The 15,657-nt window shown below is 43.5% G+C and overlaps 1 protein-coding gene across 3 annotated transcripts in view; it reads left to right on the top strand.

Annotated features, from left to right (window-relative positions):
- Positions 1–15,650, top strand: part of CSRNP3 (cysteine and serine rich nuclear protein 3) — a 209,263-nt gene extending 193,613 nt beyond the window's left edge. For all 3 annotated transcript variants that reach the window (XM_045298964.1, XM_004703775.4, XM_045298959.1), the window contains exons 4-5: positions 3,212–3,508; positions 5,720–15,650. In XM_045298964.1, the coding sequence (XP_045154899.1) occupies positions 3,212–3,508; positions 5,720–6,772 (1,350 nt within the window). In that variant the 3' untranslated portion in view covers positions 6,773–15,650. The remainder of the gene's footprint in view (positions 1–3,211; positions 3,509–5,719) is intronic.
- Positions 15,651–15,657: the final 7 nt, after the last annotated feature.

The raw sequence follows: 15,657 nt of genomic DNA, 5'->3' as shown, positions 1-15,657 counted from the left end.
ACAGGGAATCCAGGACAGATAAACCCCTGAGGACTAATAATGAGAGTAGTGATACCAGGAGGGGAAAGGGAAGGTGGGGGAGAAAAGGGGAACTGATCAAAATGATCTACATATAACCTCCTCCCAGAGGGACGGACAACAGAAAAGTGGGTGGAGGGAGACAGCGGTATGTGTAAGACATGGAAAAAAAAATTCTAAATTATCAAGGGTTCATGAGGCAAGGGAGAGGGGGGAAAATGAGCTGATACCAAAGGCACAAGTAGAAAGAAAATGTTTTGAAAATGTTGATGGCAACATATGTACAAATGTGCTTGACAAAATGGATGTGTGGATTGTGATAAGAGCTGTACGAACCCCCAATAAAATGGTTTAAATTTTTTTTAAATGTATATGCTAAATCTTGCTGTAAATTTAGACTCCTATTGTTGCTATTAGGTGCCATCAAGTCAGTTCTGACTCATAGTGACCCTGTGACAACAGAACAAAACACTGCCTGGCCCTGCACCAGCCTCATAATTGTTCTTAGGCTTGAACTCATTGTTGCAGCCACTGTGTCAACCCATCAAGGTGAAGGCCTTCCTCTTTCTACTGCCCCTCCACTTCAGTAAGCATGACGTCCTTCTCCAGGGACTGGTCTCTTCTGACAACATATCCAAAGTCTGTAAGATGCATTCTGACCGTACTTCTTCCAAAACAGATAGGTTTGTCCTTTTAGCAGTCCATGGTAATTTCAATATTAGCGACCTTATAAAACAGAGTAGAACTGGCCCTTTGGGGTTCCAATCGTTGTAGGGTAGACAGCCTCGTGTTTCACTCAAAGAGCAATTGGTGGGTTCGAACCACTGACCTTGTAGTTAGCAGCCAAATGGATCAAATTCCTTACAAAATGAGTTTTTTGGGGATAGAAATAACCTACTCATCATAAATAAGAACTAGTAAAATTGATAGCAAGTGCCTGGTAAAAAGCAACGTAGAAGAAATGAGAAGAATTTAGCCACGACGTATGTAAGGAGCACCAAGGAAGGGAATGAATTGTAGATTATACTGAGATTTAGCCCCTTTAACAGGGAGGGTCCATCTACACAAGAACACAGAGTTAAGCCCCAAATACTCTGAAATTGTTGTTGCATGATAATTAAGTACCTTTTGAAGGTACTTAATTGAAGGCCTCTTGTTAATATGTTTTAATATGCACGGTGCTGTTTCCTCTGTGGCAAAGAGCAGTTTTCAGCTGGCTTATCCACTCAGAGTCATTCAGTTGGCCACCTTGGCCAATAAAATATATTCTTAAGTGTCCTACAAATATGAAGCAGAAGTGTTGTCAGCAGAGTATTTAAACTTGTAATGACCAATCTGTCACTAAAATTAAAAAGCCATGCTGATAATCACAGTTGTTGAGTTTTTTGAGGCAAACCTTTTAAAATTTTAGGTTTAGGTTGTTTTTTTTTTTTTTTATTTAAATCATTTTATTAGGGGCTCATACAACTCTTATCCCAATCCATACACACATCAATTGTGTAAAGCGCATTTGTACATTCATTGCCCTCATCATTCTCAAAACATTTCCTCTCCACTTAAACCCCCGGCATTAGGTCCTCATTTTTCCCCTCCCTCCCCGCTCCCCCCTCCCTCATGAGCCCTTGATAGTTTATAAATTGTTATTTTGTCATATCTTGCCCTGTCCGACGTCTCCCTTCACCCACTTTTCTGTTGTCCGTCCCCCAGGGAGGAGGTCACATATAGTTCCTTGTAATCGGTTCCCTCTTTCCTACCCATTTTCCCTCTACCCTCCCTGTTTCGCCACTCACACCACTGGTCCTGTAGGGCTCATCCGCCCTGGATTCCCTGGATTTTCAGTTCCTATCTGTACCAGTGTACATCCTCTGGTCTAGCCAGACTTGCAAGGTCGAATTGGAGTCATGGTAGTGGGAGCAGGGAGGAAACATTTAGGAACTAGAGGAAAGTTGTATTTTTCATCGTTGATAGTTTCTACATCTCCAGACTTCCTCAATGAATCTGCTACAAAGTGTCCACGTTGTGTGGCTATGCTGCTGCTCAGAATCCATTTCTTAGCTCATAGAGAAAATGTCTTTTTCTAAAAGTATCCAAAAAAAGAAACATAATATATGGTGGCTTAGCAGAAGTGGAATAGTGATTCGAGGTTTACCGATGGGTGGTATTCATGTAGAAGAGGGATATAAATAGAGACGGTATAGCTATGGGGAGGTGAAAGACGGTTGTCCACAGGAGCTATTATGCAGAAGGTAACGAATTAGGCAGAGGTTTGTTTGAAGTCCTTTGAGTGCCAAGGATATTATTTCAGTTGTCAGTTGGTGAGGGCTCACCAGCAGTGCCATCTGCTCCCGGTCTTACAGAGAGCACGCTGACCTGACTGGTGACTTCAAACACGCTCCCGTGGGTGGAATGTTCATTGGGGTGATCATGTTTGTAATCCAGATAGCACCATGCAGCATAGCTTTATGTTGCAGGTGATGGCTTTGCCGGTGCACGAAAGTCGGCATCATTACCTTAAGAATAACGCATTTGTTTAACGGATACCAATGCCTTCCACTATGATGCTAATGCCTCTGAAGAGCGTCCTCAGGACTTCCCTTCCACAAACTGAGTCAAACGTTGAATAAAACTGATGGGCATCTGTAGCCTTGGTTTTTTCACATCACCTGGACTAGAAGCTCCAATAACAACAGCTTCTAACCAAACCAAACCAAACTCACAGCCATCCAGTCAATTCTGACTCATAGCGACCCTCTGTACCAGGACAGAACTGCCCCTGTGAGTTTCTGAGACTTGAACTCATGACAGGAGTAGAAATCCTCATCGTTCTCTCTTGGCGCTAGCTGGTGGTTTTGAACTGCTGATCTTGTGGTTAGCAGTCCAACGCATAACCCTTACTTCACAGGGGCTCCGACAGCTTCTAACATTAGGAGTTTAAGAGTTCAAAGTAAGAGCTTTCTGCCTGCTACCAGTATCCGTGGAAAGCTGGTCTTTGCATGCTATTACTTCCCTTCCTATGACTTCTCATTCAAGCAAGGAAGAAATACAGGGGAAATCATTTGAGGCCTGGACACACTGACTCAAATGTCCCATGAACTTCTTGTTATCTCGCAGTTTCATTCTTAACCCGTACAAAAGCAGAGGCTGTAAACGCTGGCCATTCTGAGTTCTCTTGTTGACTGCTTGGTGTTTCCAGATGACTAAGAATGGCACGGTGGAGTCCGAAGAAGCCAGCACTCTCACGGTGGATGACATTTCGGATGATGATATTGATTTAGACAACACGGAGGTCGATGAGTACTTCTTTCTACAACCCCTGCCAACAAAAAAGCGCCGAGCACTGCTGAGAGCCTCCGGAGTCAAGAAGATTGACGTGGAAGAGAAACATGAGCTGCGAGCCATCCGCCTGTCGCGTGAGGACTGTGGCTGTGACTGCCGCGTGTTCTGTGACCCAGAAACGTGTACCTGCAGCCTTGCAGGCATTAAGTGCCAGGTAAGCGTTTGGTTTGCAGGGATTTTTGTGCCTTCTCTTAAAGAGGTAGTCATGTTCCATCGGATGAATTTTCCCAAACACAGAACACTGTTAGGCCAGATAATTAATCATGGAGGCCCACAAAACCTAAACTATTTCATCTTTGACCTTTCACAGAAATAAATAAATAAATAAATAAATAAATGAATGAATAAATAAATAAATAAATTTTAAAAAAGAACAAAGCCCAACCTCTGGACTAGGAGATTCCGAGGTCTCCATCTATCTCTAATGGCTGTGGCCCTCCATGATTAATTAGGTCTTATTATTTTATAACGTAAGTTAGTTTTGTCAATAAGGAGATCCACGCAGGAAGATAGAGAGAAGAGGCACATTCTTCACCAAGTGCAGAGAGACAGTAAAGAAATGCATGAGTAGCAAAATAGCTGTAGAGACCAGCTCTGACATCTGCTCCTCCCCAGGGGGACCAGGGTCACTGTACTTTAGCCCGTTTTCTCCTCTGTAACACAGAACATGCCCAGGTAGCAAGTGGCACAACGTCTCCTGTTGCCTGCCCTTTGACTTGTAGAGGCTGAAGCACAGAGTGCCAATGTGAGCAGTGCCCTTGGATTGCTGCCCAAGGAGCCCTGGGGGTGCCAGCTGCTAGTCACAAGGGCAGAGATTTGAAACCACCAAAGCTGAGGCTTTCTAATCCCTTAAAGATTGACAGTCCCCCAAACTCAAAAGGGCAATTCGACTCTGTTCTGCAGGGTCCGCTATAAGTTGAGATTGTCTCGCTAGCCAGGAATTTGGTGTTTGGGTTAGATTGCCCACAATTCCGGCTATCACTTCAGTGGACAGGTCATTCCACCAACACTTGGTGAGCCCAGTCATTCAAATAGTTTGGGGACATTGAGGAAATAAACATGCCCTTCCCTCAAGATCTTAGGAAGGAGAGCCAGGAGTGAAACTTCAGCCACAGTTATGATGTGCATACCCAGCACAGTCACGTGGTACATGCACATGCACCTGGGTGCGAAGGACCCAAAAGCATGAGAAGGTAAGCGTCTGAGGGAATTATCCCGGCACATGATGCCAACGTGGTGGCAATCCTAAAAGTTTGACCTGAGCAGCTCATCTCACAAGGGCGACAGCAAGAAAAGGTGCCCTGGTGGCGTAGTAAGCTAAGAACTGAGCTGCCGACCGTAATGTCAGTTATCCAAACCCAGCAGTCATTTCACAGGAGAAAGACAAGGCTGTCTACTCCAGATTGTATCGAAGTCTTTGAAACCCCGGAGGGCAGTTCTGCTCTGTCGTATAGGGTCCCTGTGAGGCGAAGCCGCCTCCATGGCAGTGAGTTCGGTTTGGTTTGGGTTTGGACAGCAAGTGCAAGAAAGAGAGTAGGGTGTGCATAGGGGACGTCCTACAAGGTCATTTCAAACAGGTGAGGCTGAGGATAGTAAGTGTGCTCGTTCAAAACCAGCCCCATGGCCCGGGGCACAGCAGAAGCAAGGGAGCTTGGGATAGGATAGAAGCACTGAAAACATGGAAGCAGAATGAGTGGCTGAAGAGATGGGAACAAGGGGAGTGAGGAAGGGTGGAAAAAGGTGGGGGGGGGGGAAGAAAGAAAAACCCGGGCAGCCAATGAACGAAGAAACGCACCTTTCTAAGCATTCTCATTGCTGTCCAGTCAACAGTGTGGGTCTCAGACCACTACTGAGTGGCTCCGTTTTCTGATGCAGATCACTTAACAGGCAGGCCTGTCTGTCAAGACTCAGAGCTCCAACTTTCCAGTCAGCGGCCGAGTGTGTGAACCATTTGCACAATCCATGGACGCCACTTCTAAACATAACCCATTTCCATTTTTAATATATTAAAAAAAAAATTTTAAGCACCCACCCCTTGCACTGAGTCAGTTCTGACTAATGGAGACCCACTGGACTCCTTGGGGTTTTCAGGAGCAGGTCGGCCCACCTCCCTGTTAGTCGAAACCACTAACGTTTCATTTAGCACTTGGACACACACTGGAGGCTCCTGCCCGGGAGTTCGTTTGCAATAGAGGTTTTAAAGAACTCGATTGTTGTACACTTTTCCGTATGCCGTCGGATGGCCGATTGATCTTGCACACTTGGGATTAGGTAATCTCAGATGCTGAGGGCTTGCCAGAAGACCCGGGGTTTTTATTTGGTTTGTACTAACTCCATGAGGCTAATCTGTGTTCTTCCTTCCAAGGTGGATCGGATGTCTTTCCCCTGTGGCTGCACTAAAGAAGGATGTAGCAACACAGCAGGTAGAATTGAATTCAATCCTATCCGTGTCCGGACTCACTTTTTGCACACAATCATGAAACTTGAGCTGGAGAAGAACCACGAGCAGCCGATCCCCACGCTGAACGGCTGCCACAGCGAGATAAGTGCCCACAGTAGTGCCATGGGCGCTGTCTCTCACTCCGTAGAATATTCCATTGCAGACAACTTTGATCTTGAAACTGAGCCCCAAGCCGCAGTGCTGCACCTGCAGTCTGCTGAGGAATTAGATTGCCAAATTGAGGAGGAAGAAGAGGAGGAGGAGGAGGAGGACGGGAGCAGCTTCTGCAGCGGAGTCACCGATTCTAGCACGCAGAGCTTGGCGCCCAGTGAGTCGGACGAGGAGGAGGAAGAGGAAGAGGAGGAGGAGGACGATGACGACGAGAAAGGAGACGGCTTTGTGGAAGGTTTGGGCAGCCACGCTGAAGTTGTCCCCCTTCCTTCGGTCCTTTGCTATTCTGATGGCACCGCCGTTCACGAAAGCCACGCGAAAAACGCTTCCTTTTATGCCAACTCTTCGACTCTCTATTACCAAATCGATAGGCACATCCCAGGAACTCCTAGCCCGATCTCAGAAAGCTATTCGGAACGAGATACCATCAAAAACGGTACCCTCTCGCTGGTGCCTTACACCATGACCCCGGAGCAGTTCGTGGACTATGCGCGCCAGGCCGAAGAGGCCTACGGCGCCTCCCACTACCCGCCCACCAACCCCTCGGTCATCGTCTGCTGCTCGTCCTCAGAAAGTGACAGCACTGTGCCCTGCGGTAGTTTATACCCCGAACACAGGGCCAGTCACCCGCAAGTGGAGTTTCACTCCTACTTGAAAGGCCCCTCCCAGGAAGGCTTTGTGTCTACGTTGAATGGTGACAGTCACATCCCCGAGCATCCTTCTGAAAACCCCCTGAGCCTTGCAGACAAGAGCCGGTTGCACGAAGAGTGCATGAAGTCACCCGTGGTGGAGACCGTCCCCGTTTAGTAGCTTCAGTTATTTCTGGGCTCAATCCCTCCCCTAGCCCCCCCTCCCCATGGAAGGCGCTGTATTTAATTGGATTGCCTGGGCTTTTCATCTTTAAACTATGAATCACGAAAACTTGGACTGTGGTTAATGTGCCAGAGTGTGCTTCCTTTTTTCTTTTTTCTTTGTTTCCCTTTCTAGCTACATAGCTGTGGCGTTGCACAAATACGGTCTCTATAAGGATTTAAAAGATGGTTTTGATAGAAAATGCTAATTTAAAAAATGCATCTCTCACAGTTGCCTCCCCGTCAAACTGTGTGAAACTCGCCAAGCTGTGTGGATCAGAGCTCCAAGTTGTGCTTATCGGGCCTGTGCAAGATTGTTGACCAAGACTGGGAAGGGATCGGATGTAGAGTCTTACTTTTCAATATATCTGAGAAATAGGGTGACTTTTTAATGTGAAAGTAATTATTGTAAGGAAAAACAGATCTAATTGTTCCATGCGTATTTTATTTATGATAGCTTAGAAGTCACATTTTGATGGAAATGAACAGCCGTGTGTTCATTTCAGCTGAAGATGCATTGTTGGTACCACAAAGCATGCCCACATGGATTGAATCTGGAATCCACTCACGTTTTTATGATCATGGACTGATCAGCTTTGCAAATACTTTCTTATGGGTGAAATAGGCCTATTTTTGCTATTTTGGACAGATAGACGAGTCTATATGTGCAGGTCCTTACACAGTTTTCTCTGACGCGAAGTTAGGACAATCCTCCCATGAGGGTGTAGTTCCGTGCCCTCCCTCCGCTGACTGCAGACATGGAGGGGAAGGAATGGCCTTTCCTTTTTTTCGTTTTTTTAAAAAAGCACCATCTTGGTTCTTAGCTTGGACAGCACCTTTAAACTCTGCCCCACTACAGCCAAGTGCACTTTAGTGCCCCTTCACAATACCTCGTGAGGGGTGGGGGGCTGAGAACTTTTTGAGATTTAACAAAAAGTTAAAAATAATACTAAATCTGTAACTACTATAAGGTTCATATAATTACTATAGAGGAATCGTCCAGTAACTTTGTGAAGATGAAAACAAAATGACATATTTTCCTTCGCCGCTGAGGACTTCACTCAGTAAAAGCAGAGGAGGCTGAGAAAACGAGGAAGACACACGCTCAGTAACCAGCCTTTTCTACCGCGAGATCAATCCATCTCAGCAAATCAAGCATATGATGAGATTTCCACTTAGTGATGAGCCAATTGAAGGGGGGGGGGCCTCTACCCACATATTCAACTAGGCCTTACTTTTCTGAAGCATTTTGATTTCTCCTGCCTGAGACAACTCGCAGAACAGTCTGGAATGCATTGAATCCTCTTGAATTACCTCATGTTCGCTTATTAAAAGGGTGCAGATAGAAAGAAAACATACTCCCCCACCACCACCACCACCACCACCTTTCTTATCTGCACTGGGTCCACTGGAGGACTTCTGAGATCCCATTTTCTGTAAACGGAGTGGAGTCAACAGCAGGTTCTACTTTGTCATTTCAATGCAACGACTATGCTAAACCTGTTTTGCAGTTTTGCCTGTCTGATGTTATATCATGATCACATGTTTTATGACTATTTGATTGTAGACATGCCTTGCTTTTCAGTGACTGCATTGCGATTATTTTTAAGTCTTGTATATCAGGATTTTGATAAATTGAGATCTAAACAGACTGTAGATCTAAATCCCTTTAAAAGAATGTTTTCATTAATTGAACCTAAAATGTTTAATCTAGACCAAGCCCTCCAGTGGAAAAGTTTCTACTAAAATTTGATTTGGGGTGAACATGTTTATGCGGCAGCTCTTTGGCCGTGTGGTTGGTTCCGGCCCCTTCTCTCCCCAAGACTGGGCCAAATTCACAATCATCAGTATGGACAGTAACAGAGCTTTGGGTCTACCCTAGTAGGAAGCACTGAGAGGCAGGGACTGTTGCTCTTGAGAAATGGAGGCCTTGGGCTAATCAGATGGTGGTATTGCTGTTTTCAATCTACCGTTTATAGTTGTAAGGCCGGATCCCTAAGTTTTATCTCCATGCAGACACAATCTAAAGACCATAAGCTCAAGTGACAAGGGTTACTCCCTCATTCGGTACATAAAAGCATCATGTGTACCACATTTGCTGGACCATCAGAAGCACTCAGAGGTCTTTCTTGGGAGACAGAGTGAGGGGGGAGTAGAGAACAGGCGATCCTTGCTGGGGCAGAGTTGAAGGACAGAATGACAGGGTAGTCTTTGAAAGGATCGATAATTGGTTTTGTTCAGCTTTATTTTCAGTCTACTTGTTCCTGTGTGAGGAACTGTGGTAAGGCCAAGGCTAAAGAGCACTTGGTTGCTTGTTGAAAGTCAGTGGTTCAAGCCCACCAACCTCTCTGCAGAAGAAAGACGTGGCATGTGGCTTCTGTAAAGATTTACAGCCTTAGAAACGTTATGGGACAGTTTTAAGATGTCCTAAAAAATTCAAGGCCAGACAGTATTTTGTTCTGTTGTACATAGGGTTGGTGAGTCAGAGCCAACTCCAGGGCGCCCCATAGGGTTGTAGTGAGTTCACATCAATGTTACAGCAGTGGGTTGGGTGTTTGGTCTAGGTTTGCCTAGGTCACTGCTTTGGGGCTTCATTGCCCAAAGAATCTTAACATGAAACCTGGCAAACAAATGAACAAACAAACCAGAGTGTCTTCCTTTTCCCGTCCAATCCGAGTCGAAAGTCATTGCACTACTTAAAATCATTAGCCTTCCCACCAGGACAGCTACTGTTCCAGGTTTTCATATACATAGCCTTCATCCGAATTGTCTCCCGCAAATTACATACACAGACTCCCTATTAAAACACCCACATATCCCTAACGTGCATATGCATAGAGGCAAACAAGTACACCATACATTGAAAGATAACACATTTTAGACCATGGGCAATCATGACTATTGCATTTTTTAATTCTAGAATGCTGTTGGGTTTTATGGTTTGAAAATACTGGGTCAAAGTCATAAATCATACTAATGATGGAATTCTTTCATCGTTACCTTTTTCCCGGAAAAGTTGAGAGAGCATAGCATTCTTTTTTTTCTTTTCTTTTTGGTTTGGCCTTTCTAATAATAGCCTTTCTATTCATCAAAAACTGCCCACATGCCAGGAAAGCACTACAGTTAGCTGCAGTTATTCTAAGCTTTTTTTAAAAAACGGGGATGAAGCTAGATGCAGACAGTTAGGGTACTAAAGATCTTTCTATCAAGACAGTGGCCTGGCCTGCAGCTGTTGTGTTGCTCCCATACTATATCCAATCAAATTATAGTCTCTCTTGACACACAGCTTTTTAGCCATTCACTGTCAATTGGCAAAGCTTCGAGCTCCAGTCCCTGTTATTTTAGCACCAGCCCTATACCTTTTAATAGGGCTTACTTCTCACTTATAATCGGAGCCAAATTGATCTGCAAGCCAAGTGACTGCAGCAGCTTGCATCCTCTTTGTCATTCTCAATTTCCTCTGGGAGAAGAAGTCAATGAAAGAGATTGACTCAAATCTGCTACCCTCACCCCATCCTCCAACCCAGGATCTCTGCTTAAGATGTAAGTCATATCTGTTTGTCTATGTCTATTAATTCATTGGATGATACAGTCCGTTTTTGACAGTCAACCATGTCTTTATGGTGAAACTATATTTTTTCCGCCAGTGTGCTATGCACACACGAAATGCAGAAGACCTGTTTATTAGAGCGGTCGTATCTTCACAATCATACCCGGCCCAGCAGCCCAGCAGCAACACCTCTGCCCAACTGCCCACCACATAGTACTGGTCACATGACCCTCTAGGGACAAAGCGATTAAGCTAAGCGATCCTATTCCTGAAATGTTTACACTCAGGAACAGGGGACTTTGAGGCAAAATCCTGGTTTGGTGGTCATTAAATGGGAAAAATATATTGTGAATTATTTCTTATAAGTTGATATACGGTTTTTAAAATTTCTAATACTCTGGTGTAAGTCAATAACCTTTCGAGTCTTCAAATTTTGTCAAGTAGTGACTCTTTCTTTTAACAAGTATTTCTTGAATAACTGCTGTGTTAGATCTGTCTTAGATGATCGAAGGAGTAGGGGGAGCCAAACCAGTTTTCAAGATGGTGATGGTGACGATAATAGTAATGGTGATGATGCTGACAGGTGGCATGGAATAACTACGGAAGCTTCATTTAATTCTTTGAATACGTGCTTTTATAAAGTGAAACTGGAAAGGCTGGCATCAATTCTTGTTATATGCAAGCTGCAGCTCAAAAGACATTTCTTTGTCCAAAATTAATAGAACTCATTGGATCCTCCTTCATCCTCTCCCTCCTGGCTGAAATGTATTCATCGAATCAGAGCTTGACGTAGACTGAGCCAACTGAAAATGATTTTCACCTGATGGCAACTTCAAAGATCTACATAGGTGATATTAAATTTATATCAGCAAACTCCTATCAGACACTCAAAAGCAGGCGTACCTCATGTATACAAGGAAAGATTTCAGGAAACCTCTGAAACAACAGTATGGGACACAATCCCTCTGGATTCTGTTTCTAGAAAGCCTAACAATATAGCAAAACCCTTGGTCCAACCTCCCAAGGCAGGTCACCTTGAAGCAGGTATAAAACAAAGAAGCCGGTCCACACCCTCACCTTTGACTGGGGATCCAAGCTATCGAATTAACCCGGGTGGAGAATTGACATTCTCAAGGTCAACAGGAGACTTTATTTGTTAAAAGGTGCCCGGGAGCCTGTCGTTTCTCCCAAATAACAGAATTTCTCTTTCCAGTGCTGTCTGCTTCTTGGTCTCTCGTGGAGCCTGCAGTCTTGTGTCATTGTTACAGTCCGTGCATAAATTCCTAACTCAATGAAAAGCCCGGTTGTGCTTCCCAATGTGAAATTTGACTGTCGATTGGAATTGGGGTTGTCTGCTCTCTCCTGAAACCAACAGTGAGGGCTTCAAGCCTTGATTCCTATTAGGTTCCAATACACATTGGCAGTTTCTGATTGCATTGCTTGCTTGCTTGCTTTCTCCGTGTTCTGCTACTTGTGCTAGAGAAACAGAAATGCCTAGACCAGAATGCCACGCTTTGCACAGACAGCACAGCGCATCAGATGATGTCTGTTGCATTAAGGAACTTCATTGATTTGACTTAACTAAATATTGGCAATTTGAAAACTCACTGGAATGATGGAAATGTGATGGTTGGGTCAGTGTATTGCTAAACAGAGTTACCTAGGAACTATTAAAGGGTTTGGCAAAGCTGGGCTATGTCTTAGACTATAAACCTAGAATCACAAATAGCCCCAAACCGAGAAAAGGCAGTCGATGTGGACACGCTAATGGCCCAAGTGGTGTTCACATCTACTGCCACACATCGATGTCCACTACATTTTACTATCTTGAAACAACATCAAAAATTAAAACACAAACTACCAGATGCTAGAGAGAAACTGTTGCAAAGAAATTCTAACCATGTGTTTTATTAAAGCGATGATCGTTGACGAGGATTCTTAACGAAAAGTGAGGCATTAGGAGTATACCAGAGCTCTAGTTTAATATTTTAATCTGCCATATCTGTGCATGCATCATGATTCTTTCAAATAGTAACTTCTCAGTATTAATTTTGAATACTTGTAATATTTCAGGCTAGTTTTGTGGAGTGCTCTTTAAACTAAAGACACCCTTCCTCACCACTATAGGCATGTTATTTGCTTGTCGTCTCTATAGTTTAAAATTAAAAGGTTGCTAGGGGTTGCATTTCACGGACATCTTGGCGTTCCTCTCAGTTGGTCTGTCTGGTTAGAAAATGACACGTCTTTGCTTTTGTGTCCTGAGGGTGGTGCTTCAGGCAGAAGGACGGAAGGTAGGAAGGTGCATGCAAGTAGATCCAAAGTCTAAACCAGAATGTCTTCTCCTTGTCTTTTGTATGAAGATGTGTACAATCTTGTTAATGAGTAGCCTGAAATCTCAATAAATATAGATCCTTGTTATAGTCATGGGAAATGAACGAGTTGCAAAGATTCAAGTCATGTTGAAGACGACTTTCTTTTCTCTCGTGATCAGTTCGGACGTATTAACTTTGCACTTGCACAATTCAGTAGCATCCTCTCTCCTGTGCCACTTAGCTCATAAAAGTTTCTGGCAGGAATAAAGTGTCAAAGAAATATGATAGAATTTATCGTAAACAATATTTGTGTTCAGTACACACTAGTGACACAAGTCCGTCCTTGTATAAACATGGTGGCGGCCCAGTCAGCTCTGTTCTGGTGACCTAAGTGAGGCCCTTTAAATACTTTAAGGTAATTGTTATTGACTGGAAGAAGCTAACAGAAAACAAATTTATGGTAGAATGAGCCTTTTCTTTGTCTAAGTTAGTGTATGTGACCTGGTTGGATCTTGTTAGAATTTTGGAATAGCTTCTTGATTGGGTATACTTTTCCTTTCTTTGTTGACTTTCTTCCAGTGTTGTTTTTGTCGTTGTTGTTGTTGTTGTTTGTCTGGGTTGGGATTATCTTGAAAGTTATTTATTAAAGAGCATTTGGGAGGAAATTAATTTAGTAAACAGCTCTTTAAATATTTTCTAGGACATTTCATTACCAGAGCTATGCGTCACGTTTTACTGTTTCATGGGGTAAGAACTGTTTATACTCCTTGCCAAGAGAGAAGGCTTCTAATGTTGTTTTATTGTTGTCTCTTCTTAGGGGACATAGAAAAAAGGAATATGAAATTTTTAATTTTGTAGCACATTTTATCCAATTTTTTATCTTCCTTTATATTTTACCAAGATTTCCCCTACCTGAGGCCTTTTGTCTTTAAAATAAATTCAAATGCATGTATTCTGTGTTCCAAGAGAATGAAATAAAACCCAAATTGAAACTCTCTTAAAGAGGAAAAATCTAATCTCTGTACCCAGTCACTACACTGCCTGGATTCAAGGATATATGTACTATTTATAGAGTGTTGGATCCTTCCATAATTTAATGGTATCTAAATAATATCTGGATTTCAGAGATTTTTAAAGTTTGGTCAAACGGAATTGTTTTCTTTATACCACAGTCAAGTAGAATCCATTGCCAAAGGTTACTGTCTGGATTCTGGTTCCTTCGACAATAGTCATGCCAAAGGGGTATCTCAGAATAGCTTAAACTTCTCAAGGAGGGTCACTGGCTCCCTGTGTGTGCAAAGTGTACAGTTGGAAAATAATGCATTCTTTAAAATCTATAGTTCTAAGACTAGACAAGCTCTCCAGAGGTCATCTGACTCATCCATCTACCTCCAGGGAGGACTGTTGCCCAGGCATACCCAACAGGATACTCATCTATTCTAAGCATCTCCAGGGAAAGTGGTTTCCTTGGCAACCCAATCCAGTTTTCTTAGGTTTTTTTCTCACAATAAGAAAATATCTTGGCCAGTGTTTGTGGGTTAAGCACCTGGCAACCGTCGTGGTAATTTGGACCATTGTACTAAGAAACTCCAGGAAAGTTGGATCCCCTCCTACCTTTGGTGATTATTACATTGAGGATTCCACACGCCCCCGGGGAAATCTGAGCTTTTACTAAAGATGTGGGTATTGGCACAGTGCTCGACAAGGATGGCACAACACTGCTTTCCACAAACACGCTGTGGTGGTTTTCATTCTAATGGCTGTGCTTTTTGTCATTGCTGATTTTTGTTTTGTTTTTTTCTGAGTGGAGGTAATTTGAGAAAAAGGTGACTGCTTCAAATCCCCAGTGACAAGCATAACTTCAGGACCAGGATTCAGTGACTTGACTTTTACACTGTTCAATTTTCTTCTGAGAAGTTACGATGGCAAAAAGCAAGCATCTGCTGCCTTCTGCTTCTAAATAAGTACCTTCTCGTTCATCTTGCTTTAGCCTAAAATGACAAACAAGATTCTAAAGCCCACCCCCCTCCCCCTTCCAGGGGAGAATCTGACGTGGAATTAAAAATGACTCCAGAGACTTACTCAGCCACCGTTTGATCCCGGCCTTTGTCCCCATGTTAGCTAAACAATGGCAGCTTGCTTTCTCAGGGATCAGAAAGATGATTTCTAAAATTTGTCATCTTGACAAGGCCTGAAAACGAAAGGAGGAGTCCTGGAGAGTGGTGATATTTTTCTGATCACATCACTCAATATGAGCCTGCCTCCTGCCTCCGGCCCCTCCTCCTCCACAGTTTTCAGAGCCTGCTCCACTTGCTTGGACTTGATGCAACCCGGCAGCAGAAGAAACCGGACGATGAGGAGCACCTCCCAAATCCATGTTTCCTTTCTTTATGGGATGTTTTACAACCGTGGTGCAGTGCAGCTGTGCATCTCCCCAACTCCAATGGCCTGGTGACATCACAGCCGCATCTGATGTGGTTGACCTTCACAAACTGCACTCGGGGGAAATGATCCTCCTCACTTTAACAACAGAAAAAGTTACAGAATGCTAGTGTAAAGAATGTTGAATCATTTGGCCCACGTTTTAATCTACTTTAGCACCTCTATGAAAATAAGTCTGAAGCGTAGTTCGTGAAACATGTTTCAAAAGTGTTTGATGTAAAATAATCGCTAGACATTTACAGTGCAGAAATAGTATAAATAAATAAAAAGTTAAAACTGTAGATTACAACAATGTTCCTAAGAACGTCAGCTTTGGCTGTGTCTTAGTAAAGTTGACCCGCTTTCCTTTTTTCAGTTTATTGCATTTCTGGTGTAATAGCCTCTTAAGGTAGAACTATGAACACATATCTACTGCTAATGCCTGTTAATGCAGACAATGGCCCTTTGCTGTTTCCATGTGCCCCACCCCACCCCCGAGTGTCACAGGGTCTACCAATTGGATTAAAAAAAAGTCAGTTGGCATTGATCAAACATGCA

Source organism: Echinops telfairi, unplaced genomic scaffold (genome assembly GCF_000313985.2).
Source record: "Echinops telfairi isolate 266 unplaced genomic scaffold, ASM31398v2 ScPeMD7_4;HRSCAF=17, whole genome shotgun sequence".
Lineage (NCBI taxonomy): Eukaryota > Metazoa > Chordata > Mammalia > Afrosoricida > Tenrecidae > Echinops > Echinops telfairi.
Note: the sequence above shows the minus strand (reverse complement) of the source record. Positions and strands in the feature narration are given on the sequence as shown.